This window comes from Geotrypetes seraphini, chromosome 8, assembly GCF_902459505.1.
Source record: "Geotrypetes seraphini chromosome 8, aGeoSer1.1, whole genome shotgun sequence".
In the NCBI taxonomy this organism is placed as follows: Eukaryota; Metazoa; Chordata; class Amphibia; order Gymnophiona; family Dermophiidae; genus Geotrypetes; species Geotrypetes seraphini.
The window spans coordinates 34,760,652-34,773,780 of record NC_047091.1 but is presented as its reverse complement, the minus strand read 5'-3'; the positions used below and the strand labels follow the sequence as shown (position 1 = coordinate 34,773,780).

The 13,129-nt window shown below is 44.1% G+C and overlaps 1 protein-coding gene across 3 annotated transcripts in view; it reads right to left on the bottom strand.

Annotated features, from left to right (window-relative positions):
* The window catches only part of MACO1 (macoilin 1), a 139,502-nt gene that overhangs the window by 73,362 nt on the left and 53,011 nt on the right, over nt 1-13,129 (bottom strand). For all 3 annotated transcript variants that reach the window (XM_033954101.1, XM_033954102.1, XM_033954100.1), the window contains exons 5-6: nt 12,504-12,682; nt 10,422-10,920 (exon numbers count right to left, since the gene is read on the bottom strand). In XM_033954101.1, coding sequence (XP_033809992.1) covers nt 10,422-10,920; nt 12,504-12,682 — 678 coding nt within the window. The remainder of the gene's footprint in view (nt 1-10,421; nt 10,921-12,503; nt 12,683-13,129) is intronic.

Sequence of the window (13,129 nt, the reverse complement as noted above, 5' to 3'; positions counted from 1 at the left end):
AGCTTCTTTGACTGGGTTACAAGGAAACTGGATATGGGGACGTCTCTAGACGTCGTGTACTTGGACTTCAGCAAAGCTTTTGATAGCGTCCCGCACCGCAGATTGTTGAGCAAGATGACTTCGATGGGATTGGGAGTGATATTGACGACATGGGTCAATGACTGGTTAAGGGGTAGAATCCAGAGGGTGGTGGTTAATGGTACCCCCTCCAATACATCGGAGGTGACCAGTGGAGTGCCACAGGGATCGGTCTTGGGACCGATCCTTTTCAAAATATACATAAGAGACCTGACTCAAGGGCTTCAAGGTAAAATAACACTATTCGCCGATGACGCCAAACTATGCAACATAGTAGATAACAGCACCTTACCCGACAGTATGGAGCAGGACCTGCTCTTATTGGAACATTGGTCCTCAACTTGGCAGCTGGGCTTTAATGCCAAAAAATGTAAGGTCATGCACCTTGGCAGCAAAAACCCATGCAGAACTTACACTCTGAATGGTGAGACCTTAGCTAGGACTAGGGAAGAACGTGATTTGGGAGTAATCATTAGTGCAGATATGAAAACTGCCAAGCAGGTGGAGAAAGCTGCATCCAAGGCTAGACAAATGGTGGGATGCATCCGTAGAGGTTTCGTCAGCCGGAGGCCCGAAGTCATAATGCCCCTGTACAGATCCATGGTGAGACCTCATCTTGAATATTGTGTTCAATTCTGGAGACCACATTATCAAAAAGATGTGCGGAGAATCGAGTCGGTTCAGCGAATTACCACCAGGATGGTCTCGGGACTCAAGAACCTCCCATATGAGGAAAGACTGAATAAACTGCAACTATACTCGCTCGAGGAACGTAGAGAGAGGGGAGACATGATTGAGACTTTTAAATATATCACGGGCCGCATCGAGGTGGAAGATGATATCTTCTTTCTTAAAGGACCTTCAACCACAAGAGGTCATCCGCTGAAAATCAAAGGTGGGCAATTTCATGGCGACACCAGGAAGTATTTCTTCACTGAAAGGGTAGTCGATCATTGGAATGAACTTCCATTGCAGGTTATTAATGCCAGCAGCGTGATCGATTTCAAAAAGAAATGGGATATGTATGTGGGATCTCTAGCCGGGTGAAGTCTGGGGGTGGGTCATTAGCGTGGGCAGACTTGATGGGCTACAGCCCTTTTCTGCCGTCATATTCTATGTTTCTATGATGCAATTTACCCCCTTGAGATCTCAAGAGGCTATGACCCTCCTTTATGGGTACCACAAAGAAGTTGAAATAGCTTATCTATGTCTTACTCAGCTGGCAGCATGAGCTCAACTGCTCCCAAGGAGAGCAATAATTGTAATGTATTTTGGATCACCTGACTTTTTGCCAAATTGCATGGAGACACTATACAGCAGTGGTCTCAAACTTGCGGCCCGCCAGGTATTATTTTGCAGCCCACGGTCTGTACTAGTGCTGCCCACTCTTTGCAGTGTCCTCCAGCTTCCCTCCCCGGCCTCCCGCTCTTACCTTCAGATAATTACCACAGCCTGTAGAGAGGATTACCGGTGCTGTAGCGATCCTTGCAGTCTGCAGTCATCCTTAGCAGCACGTTCCCTCTGCCGCGATCCTGCCCCCGACATCAGAGGAGGGGCGGGACTGCGGCAGAGGGAACATGTTGCGGAAGCCGATGGCAGCCTGCAAGGAATGCTACAGCACCGGTGATCCTCTCTGCAGGCTGCAGTAATTAGCTGAAACTATGACCGAGAGGCCAGGGGGGAAGCTGGAAGACACTGCAAAGGAGGGGGGAACATGCAGGCCTTCAGGGGGAGGGAAGATTTATAAGCTATAAAGAGTTTTATCTCATGCAAAATTGTCATTTCTTTAATAAGACATTAACTATTTTTTTTCTTCGGCCCTCCAAGTACCTACAAATCCAAAATGTGGCCCTGCAAAGGGTTTGAGTTTGAGACCACTGCTATACAGGCATTGACATGGGATCCAAACTCCAGGGCATAACCAAAGGGGACAATTTCCAAAAATCGAGAGATGCACAGGAACAGAAATGAAATCTTTCCCCGTCCATATCTAATCTATCCTCACAAGTAATCTCTTCTATCCCTGCCCATCCCCATAAACTTCAGAAGTAGTTATATCATTTAATTATGCTACTGAATTAGAGACTCTGGTAGAGACCCATTTATAAATGAGCAAAAACACTTTTTTAATTTGGAAATATTAACTGGGAAGAATACATATTTTGTAAATGGGTCTCTGCTAGGGACTAATGTAAATAAAAACTATAAATACTCCAGCTGATCATGCCCCTCAAGCTATGTCAGCCGAAGACTTCCTCTGAAGGTGGCCCAAAATCCTTTTTACAAAGCTTGCCCAGTGTTCTCCCCAGAAATTTTTTTCAGCCGGGTGGCATGAAAAAGTCGCCGGGTGGGGCAGGACAGGGAAATTTGGTGGTCATTAAATAGGGTCATTAAATCCAGTGGCGTACCTAGTATATATGACAGCCAGTGCTAATCATTTTTAACAACCCTCTCCTCTATATAAAAAAGAGATTTTTTAGTAATAATCCATGAGTCACACAACAAGGGTACACCTAGGACAAGGCAGCATCTTAAACACTGCAGTGAGCACTAGAAAACCAACACACACACTGTAAAACTAAACAAACCAGATCCTTCACAATCAATTGATCCTGTACAGTCGATGCTAACATAAAACCATGTCCTTTTCATACACACAGAACACAGATACACCCTTGCCCAATATGGAATAATCACAAACTAAAAATAAAAATATGTAGACAAGTTAAACTGAACCACCAAGAAACCAGAATCTGCCACCACAGAAACAGTGACACTTGTCCCCTAATACTGTGCAAAATATAAAGACAGTAAATGTAAATTTGAAAAAACTGATACATAACAATCACCACTTTATAAATTAACAAATAAAAATAAAACATTAAATTGAAGATAAGAATATACCATTTTATTGGGCTAATCAATTTTTCAATTAACTTTCAGAGGCCACAGCCTCCTTCTTCAGGTCAATATAGTATACTGCTGTTACATTATACTGTCTTGACCTGAGAAAGGGGGTTTTGGTCTCTAAAGTTAGTAAAAAATGTATTAAAATAAGTCCAGTAAAAAGATTACCTTATTTTCTGTTTCTAAAAGTTTTATCAATACAACTACAATACTATTTTATTCTAAAGCAACAAAAAATCTTTTTTCTATCTTTTGTAGTTTCTGCTTTAATCATCTTGTCTTCACTCTCTTCTTTCTAGCCAGCATCTGTCTTCTCTCTGTTTTCCATGCAGCATCAGCCCTGTCCATCCACTGTCTGACCTCTCCCTGTTCCATATGGTATCTTCCCTCTTTCTATGCTCCTTCCATAAACTGTCTACCCTGTGCCCCGTCTCTCCTTTGTACATGATTGATTTCAGCTCTGCCAGCTCTCCATTTTTCTCTCTCTGTCACCACCTCCTCTGGCATCTCTCTCTTCTCCTTTCTTTCCTTCCCACCCCACGGGCTGGCATCTCTGTCTCCTTCCCTTCCCTGATTCCCTGGCATCTCTCTCCCTCCCCCTCCATGCCCTGGCATCTCCTTTCATTCCTTCCTTTCCCACCCTCCCCCATCTTCCTTCTCCCTTTCTTTCTCCCTCCAGTTGCGTGCAGCAATTCTCTCCACCCTCTGCTCCCTTTCCTCCTTCTGTCACCCCTCCCCGGTCATGAACTTCTTCGGGCAGCAGCATTCACAATTTGCTGCTGTTGCCGGCTTCGGGCCTTCTCTATTGGATTCTACCTTCATGGAAACAGGAATTAGGCAGGACTTGGCAGAGAGGAAGGCCTGAAGCTGGCAACAGCAGCAAATTGTAAACACTGCCCAAAGAAGTTAATGACACTAGGTCTTGGAGCAACCCACTTCCCCCCCCACCCCGCTGAGCCTCCTATCTCTCCCTTCCATGCGAACCCCACCGTGAGATGACCAACAAACCTCCCTCCAGGAGCATTGGCAGCTGCAGCAATCTAAACAGTTATAGCTATAATACCAAGAAAATTGCTTCATTAATCAAAAATAATAGCAAATTTTAAGAAAAATTGAGCTTTGTAATCAGTGACTTTGAGGGACCCCAGGAAGGGCTTTCAAATTTTTTATAAGAATTATTTTCTGATCAAGTACAATCAAATTCATGGGGAAAACTTCAATTCAGTTTTTCCAACTTTAGATTTTTCTTAACAGCCTTTGAAAGCAGACATGGAAGATTGGCTCAGCCTTCTGGACAGGACAATGTGGTGGTGACACTTCTCACTCACCATTTGTCCTTTTGTGGGAGGAAGGCCCAGCTGTGAAAAGGAGGAGCAGGAAAAAGGGAGTGGGGGGCTCTGAAAATGACATTGAAGAAAAAGCAAATTCTGTAGTGACAGAACGTTGTTTGGGCGAACGTTATGTCTTCTTGTCCTTCTTGCTGATTCACTCAAGTTCCACTGTATTATATACATCAGCCGTAGATTCTAATTCTCGTGTTTGCTGTCAATGAACTGAGAATAGTTGCCCCTAAGACTGCTCAGTTTGGCTCTTCTGAGTTGCCAACCCCCCCCCCCCAGCTGAAATAACTACCAAGAAAACAGCAGTATTAACAAGGGGGCTTACAAGAATTTCCATTAAGATGGCAATTTGTTAGTGCACTTTTTAAACGAATTATTTATAGCAGTACAGCCACTCTGCTCACACTTTTATTTTGAAATTCAGCTGGTTATAAGTAATAAAAACCCCATATACACCCCCAACAACCCCATGGGGCCTGATACCTTCTCACTCTGGCCACTTTCTACCCCCACTCTCGTGCTTCCCGTGCACCTGCGTTGTAGAAGTGATTGAGCACGCCGGTCTCACCAAAGTCCAGTTTGTTGAAGTGCAGCGACTCCAGGGCGGCTGTCTCACTCTTGCACGCCTCCTGTAGGCACTGCTGCGCCACCGCTGGGCTCGCCTCATTGATTACAAAAGGCCACCATCGTCCTCCTGCTGCTACTGCCTGCGCCAGTAAAGTGCTGGCTGTGGTAACCACAGCCGATGGCCCCTCACTGCACCACTACATAAAAACTAAGGAGCGATGTAGAGAAGTGCTGCCGGGTCCTGCCTTCGCGGAAACAGAAAGTAGGCAGGACCCGGCAGCAAGAGCAGCAAATTGTAAGTTTCCCGCCTTAGCCCGTAGCGAGCTCATGCTCCAGGGTTCTGACGTGTGTGTGCCGGTTTCCCTTCTCTTCCCCCCCTCCCCGGACATAACTTCCGGTTTCGGAGGGAAGAGAAGGGAAGCAGGCACGCACATGTTGAGAGCCCTGAAGCAAGCGTTCGCTATGGGCTAAGGCGGGAGACAGGTTAGTGAAGCATTTGCTCTTCTTGCTGCCGGGTCCTGCCTACTTTCTGTTTCCGCGAAGGCAGGACCCGGCAGCATTTCCCCCAATAGAGCCCTGAAGCATAAGCTCGCTACGGGCTGAAATCTCCAAGCCGGGGTTTTTAAAAAAAAAATGTTCAGCAGCGGCGGCAGCAGATAGCCGGGCGCTTGTCTAAATTAGCTGGGCGGACCGCCCAGCTAAAAGGCCCTAGGGAGAACACTGCTTGCCAGGCAGCAGCAATGTTCTTAAGCCACAGATGCTGGCACCTCAGTGGCTCAAGAATGATGTCAGTGATTGATTGCTATGCTTGATAGAAGGGCGTTCTGGCCACCTCTGGAGGAGGTTCTTAGCTGGCGGCGCTTGGGGATCCAAACCAGCTAAAGCAAGGGACAGCAAGTACTTCAACACTGGAGAAATAAAACCAGAAATGCATTTCCTCTTCTGTTGAACGACCAGTGTTATCATCAAGTTGCAGATGACACAAAGCTATGCTGGACAATCAGCGAGGAACTCCAGAGAGATTTGAAATAACTTGAGAGATGGGCAGAGAATTGGCAGATGATTTTTAATGTAGAAAAATGCAAAGTGATGCACCTGGGCAGGAAAAACAAGGAGCATGAGTATAAACTGTAAGATATAACATTGGGGAAGAGCAAACAAGAAAAGGACCTGAGGGTACTGATAGACAGGACCCTGAAGCCGTCGGTTCAATGTGCAGCGGCGGCAAAGAAAGCAAATAGGATGTTAGGCATGATAAAGAAGGGAATCACGAGTAGGTCGAAGGAGATCATAATGTCACTTTATAGAGCAATGGTCAGACCACACTTGGAATACTGTGTCCAACACTAGTCTCTATACCTGAAGAAGGATATAACACTGCTGGAGAGGGTGCAGAGGTGAGCGACGAAGCTAGTAAAAGGTATGAAGAACTTGAGCTACAAAGATCGCCTCAGAAAACTGGGATTATTCACCCTCGAGAAGAGAAGACTGAGAGGGGATCTGATAGAGACTTTTAAAATACTAAAAAGAATCGACAAAATAGAGCAAGCTCACTCACCAATGGGGGGAAAGGATGGTGAACAAGACATAACGTTATTCACATTGTTAAATGTGACTCGGACTCGGACAACAGATCATGGACTGAAGCTGAGAGGGGACACGGCCAGGACAAATGTCAGAAAGTTCTGCTTCACACAGCGAATGGTGAACGCTTGGAACTCTCTCCCGGAAGAGGTGGTGGAGGAAACCACCATTCTAGGATTTAAGGAAAAATTGGACGCACATCTTCTTGCAGGACACATTGAGGGATACGAGTAACTAAGGTATTCGCCGGGGTAAGCCTGGCTGAGCCTCTGCATGTGCGGATCACCAGACTAGATGGACCCCAGGTCTGATCCGTTGCAGGCATTTCTTATGTTCTTATAACGTATTTCAGTCAATAAATTTTTTTTTAATTATCTTTATTTTCTGGAGATAAGTTGGTTCCAGTTTCTCTTTTTTTTCCTGCTTTCCTATCTTCTGCAAATTCTTCTTTAAGTATTTGCTGTCCACTACCATTGGCCAGCATTTCTCTCTTCCCTCCCTGATCCTCACTGACATCCTGGATCAATCTCCCTTTTTTTGCCCCCTCTTCACACCTACCTAAACAGCATTTCTTCCTCTCTCCTCTCCACCCCCATGTGCAACATGTCTCCCTCTTTCACTGTCCATATCTTTCTCTCATTCCCTCTCTTACTGCAAAGGGAGAGGGGGGAGGGGGGATAGAGAGAGATCAAGGTGCATTTCTCCCATCCCATTTACTGCCACATCCAACAATTCTCCCTCTCCCATTCCCCAGACCATATGCAGCATCTTTCACTCCTGCTCACCAGCCCCTTGCCCAATATTTCTCCTTCTATCACCCCTTTCCAGCACATCCCATATCTCTCCCTTCATTCCCTCCACCACCATGTCCAACATGTCTCCATCTTGCATCCCTATCCCACTGCTCCCTCTACACCACCGCATCCATTCTGACATCAGCTGCGACATCAGAGGGAAGGGCTTCTGGGTCAGTCACAGGTAGCTCATAAGAACTGCTGCCTGCAGCTTTGTAAAGAAGCAAGTGTGACTGGAAGACAGGAAGGAGACACTACTTGGACATCTTAGAATGAGGTAACACACCTGCGGGAGCCCTGAAAAAGGTGCCTCCATCCCCGGGACTTCACGGGATTCCCGTCGACCCCCGTTCCTGTGCAGCTTTTATTCCAAAAACACACTGGTCTAAGATTGGGGGGCCCACTTCCTACTGCTCTTCCTAATAAGGATGGGATGCAGGCCCGTTAAGGACCTCTGTCAGTGGAGGAGACAGACCACTCTCCCTACTCCTCCTCATCCCCTAAAAAAAGGGAAGGCACCTTAAAATCTAATTTGGCCTATATGGCTCAAATGCTGACAGCTCCAGACTCCAAAATGTATCTAGACCCCAATGACTTAGATAGCAAAGATTTGTCCTCACATAGACACTGTGGTTTGTACTCTCCCAAATCCCTGATTAACTTCAAGAACTCTCTGAACAACAGCCACCCCTGAAGGGGAGTTTGTTGAAGCAAGAGTTAGACATCACATTTGTGGGCCAATCCTGCAGTCACAACAAGCATTGAGCTACTACCGATGGTGCCACTAACTGATAAAGTTATAGAGGATGTCTGTTTATTGGTATTTGATATACCACCCTACCTTGGAGAAGTTCAGGGCAGTGTACAGTTTTTAAAGTCAGTTACTCAAGTATTTTCCCTATCTGTCCTGACAGGCTCACAATCTAAACTCCCTAGGGCAATTTCAGGATATGCTAGAAATTACTGAATCGAATACAGCTGGGTTCTCACCACATACCCCCAACAAACCACTACCTAGACTAATAATGCAGATGAACCAAAAGCCTACTTATGCAGCTGTTCCATCATCCCACCTCCTATGGAGTTGGTACTCTTGATCGTTACCACCAATATTAAGGCATCCCCCTTAGAACATGCCAAGAGGTTGTCCATGACTTTCTGAGGAAAAGTTTATAGCCCACCTATAACCTTAAGCACAAAATCAGGGGCTTTTCACTCTGTTAGAGGAATCTGAGAGAAGTTCCAGTGGAGAGTTAAGACCTTAGGGGTTTCTGGATGCCCTCTAGGCTTTGGTGACCTATACAAGGATCTCTACCACATAGCCCATATGATAAGGCAAGCACTTCTCTTCCAAAGAGAGTCTTATCATTGGGAAACTTTTCCTCCTCAGGGTGACAGCATCCCCAGCTCTAGCAAAGGCCCCTCCCCCCAAGATAAGAAAACCCTCTTTCTAAATGGCATCCCAGGCCTTCTCTCAAGAAGAGCCAAGCAAAATGGTCCACTTGGAGCCACTGGATCCAAAGCCAGGAGAGTCAAACTCCACTTCTAAGTCCACCTCAGAAAGAGCCTGCATGGCAGGAACTCCAAATCTGTCTGGGAATATCATGGAACCCCTTCCCCCTTTTCTGGACTCCAACCCTACAAACAGGCAAAACTAGTTCCCTTACAACCTAGGAAGCCAAATCTTACCTGGGGAAGTGAGGGAAGAGCATGAAAGCCACACAGTCTGGCAGCAAGATGGCCACTATTCTCAAGTCGGTTCCTCATTCTCCTCAGCCTACTGCTAGCACAGCAGCCAGGTTGTCATGGTCAAGCGATTCCTGCAGCTCCCTGGAGCTGCCCCTGTCACAGCAGAAGCAGTAGAAGCTAGTTCCTGCAGCCCTCACATTGTTACTCCATCAGCATTGTGGGCCAGAAGAACATGTTTGCATCCAGATTTGCCCCACAGAAACTCATCCCACTTTAGATAAGCCCAGAGGCCAATCTTAGAACCACAGAGGGCAAAGCCACCTCGGTGATTATCTGTGGACCAATTCCAATGAGCACTCAACCCTATCACCATAGCTCAGACTATGACCTAGGGAGTTAGGCTTATCTATCCTGTCACACTAGCCCAACTTGCACCATCTGCTGGAGGCAAATACTGATGTGTTCCAGGCTGTACCACTCCTTATAGCAGTGATGTTACCAGAATAATCAAAATTTATCTGCCTCCCATCTGTAGGTATGAGGACATAACCCATTGGTCTAAACTGATCTAGCAGGATAAGGAAAGAACAGTTAAATGTTTTAGCAAGATCATCTTTTCAGACCTATATATGAGTTCTCCTCATGGATATCAATGAGAAAACCCTTTAGTACATTGGCTCCATTGTGCTATATAGTACTGGTTCATGTATTTTAAGTGAAATAAAATTAAAAAGGTACAAACAATTGGATATATTTATCTTGGAAATGAGAACAGAATGGTAGACAGATTGCTACAGTCAGCAAGAAAATAATTGAACCCCACGGTTTTAAATCTTTACATGGCCTAAACATTATAAAAAGGCAATTCAATAACTTAGGCATCCACACCCATTGCACATGTAAATATTTAGACTGCTAGCATTTATGCAGGGATACACACATAGCACATGAATGCTAGCAGGGCGCTAAAGTGTTATTCAGCAACATCCACTCAACTGACAGTTCCTATATTTGCAAGGGGGCAAACAAAGGATGGAGCAAGGATGGGGCTTCCAGTTACATGTGTGACTTATTGAATACTGTAAGTTACACATGCCCCTGCCTTAGTTAAGCACTACAATACTGAATTACACTAGTATTCTGTACCTAGATTTCATTATAGAAAATGCATCTATCATATGGCCTTGGGGTACCCAGTTATACAACTGCCTTCTAGGTCATCAAGCTTCTCAAGTTAGTTATATCTACTGACACACATTATATGTCAATTAAACAACATGGTACCTTAACAGGCTCTCCAAATACATGTTGCTGCTGAAAATGTTTTGCTGCCAACATGACTTAGTTTATCATAGGAGAATTAAAGTTGTAGAAATCTATAGTACTAATATTTTTGTGAGAGGGATTGAACTGAGTGAGGATGAATGGTCAATAGGGAACGTATAGCTCTTATCAAACTTACCTTACCAGTGCATCTGGTTTGCTCAGCTGGTTATTTGGAATACAGTTTTCCATCAAGTCCTTATGAATGCTTGGGCTCTTGCTAGTGCATTTCTGCTTTTTCTCATTCTTATTGGATGAGGAAGGGATGCTCCCATTTGATGTGCTGTGATTACGCGGCGATGAGTTGGCAACCCCACTGGCATTTTTGTAATTTTTTGAAGAGGCAGTGCATGAGTCCTCTTTTAAGAGGTTTTCTGTACTTCCTACAAGATCATTATTTAATCGTTTGTTATTGATATGGTTTTCCATATACTCAATTTCTTGTATTTTAGAGTCTACAGGTTGCAAAATATTATTATTTATTCCAAGATTGTGTTTTTTTGTTTCCTTGTCCCTTTCTTTTCCTTTTTCTCTGTATTCAAGCTCTGGTAATGCTGTACATATTTTTTTACTAGTTGAAATGCCTCCATTGTGCTGTAAAAGTATTGAAGAATCCACATCTGATAACCCTTTCACTGCTGTAATAGAAACAATGTACCAAGAGTGTCAGACATAAAATATGCTTTGAATAAAAAGTTAATACAGTTAGCAAATATAAATACAAGATAGGTAGAGGCAAGAATGCATGATATAGTTGCGAGACAAATCTCAATTCATCTTAGGTTAACTCAGATTCAGCAACCAGAGACCTCTAGTTAAAATAAGCTAGACAGGTAGGTCAAGAAGGAAAAATTATGTGTTACCTGTTAATTTTCTTTCCTTTAGACACAACAGATGAATCCAGAGACTAATGGGATACCGCACATCTACCAGCAGGTGGAGATAGAGAACTGAATTACAGGTGCTCCTCTTGGATGGAACCCCTTCTTGCCATTTAGTATCGCTCTTTGCCCAAACATCAGGAACTACACAACTGCATGTATATTAAAAAACAAACAAACAAACTTCTTTCCCAGAAAAAAATCCAACCATGGACCAACAAGCAACCGCAACAACAATGTGTTGGGGAAGCAATGGGAAGCAACCGCAGAAAAATCCCAAATCCTGAATAGGTGGGGCTCTGGATTCATCTGCTGTGTCTAAAGGAAAGAAAATTAACAGGTAAGGCATAATTTTTCCTTCCTTAGCAACAGTAGCAGATGAATCCAGAGACTAGTGAGATGTAGCAAAGCAATCCTCAGCAGGGTGGGAAGCCAACACAGCCTCTGCAATAACTGAAGCATCTAATGCAGACTCTCCACGCACGGTCACATCCAAACAGTAATGCTTGGAGAATGTATCTGAGGACCATGTCGTGGCCCTACAAATCTCCTCTAAGGAAAAGCCTTTGGCCCCTGCCACCATATTTGATTCCACAAGGGCACGTCTGAGCAGCCCACCATGCAGAGGCCCAACAGCAAACACCACTTTTCACAGTGCTAACACCATTTAACACCCTTTGCGGCCATGAGCTGGGCAAAAAGTGCACACGATAAATGCACACTGCACTCACAGAACCCACGTGCTGAACACCTGCACACAATATAAAAATACTCACAATTTGCAGGGACAGTAATTGCAGTTTGAAAGAGAAAGAGAGTGCAAAACACTACTCCTCTTAAACGGTATCTTTTTTATTTTAACCAACTGGGAAAGAAGAAAAAACATACAGAGACCATAGGACTCTATGAGAGAAGGTGGGGTAGGGACCTGGGGGTCCCCAGGTGTAATCCCCAAAGCCGGCACCGCTCAGCCAGACACCCCTGCACTAACTGAAGCCGTAGCAACAGTAGTGAAATCCACTTTTTCAGTGAATTTGACTGATTTTCAATCAGTAAAGCCAGGAGCCCATCCTCCTGTTGGAGATAGAGCATACTAAATGGCAAGAAGGGGTTCCATCCAAGAGGAACACCTGCAATTCAGTTCTCTATCTCCATCTACTGGTAGAAGTGTGGTATCCCACTAGTCTCTGGATTCATCTAGCTTCACAAGACAGTAAAACAAGTTGTATGACTGCACAAATTGGTTTACTCAAGGCCTGCAGGTTGAGCATAGTTCTCATGCTATCATATTCCACATCTATAACAAAGTGAATGCTGAATTGCAGGGCAAAAGCACCCACCTTCTTCTGCTTCCCTTTCTTGTCTCTGTAGCATCTGTTGTTCTGGAGGCAGGGCTTGCTGGAGAAGCTGCATATAAAACTCATTTTCTTTCTGTACCTCCTTCTGTTTTCGTAGCCGCATTTTGTAGCTGACATAACTTTTGAAGCCAAAACCCAAGGTCACAACTGGATACCCAATACTAGAAAGGCAAAGACATCGTCCATTTAAAATTCCACTAGTAAATATTTTAAACTAAGTTTCCATTATTAAATGGAGATGCTTTAGGCCACCCTTTTATTTTAAAACACAGTATATGTTGTGCTGTCATACTTTTAAAACACATTTTCATAGCAAATTTAATATTTGCTTGAAAAGCCTTTTTGGGATCTATGAATCTGAAGGAACTGGTCTGTTTATTTTATTTAAAAAAAAAAAAAAAAAGAAGATACCCCTGCATATATAAATCAGTTCAATCAGTTCGAATAAGATTTAGTGCATAAAACTTCTATATTAACTGAAGGTACAAATATTTTCTTAAATTTGTATTTGTATAATTTCTCTCTAATAGGTAGTTAAGCTTTTATTGCACCCTAATTTACAACAGGAATAAATTAGCTTGTGGTTTTAAAGGGCCAAGCTATCTATG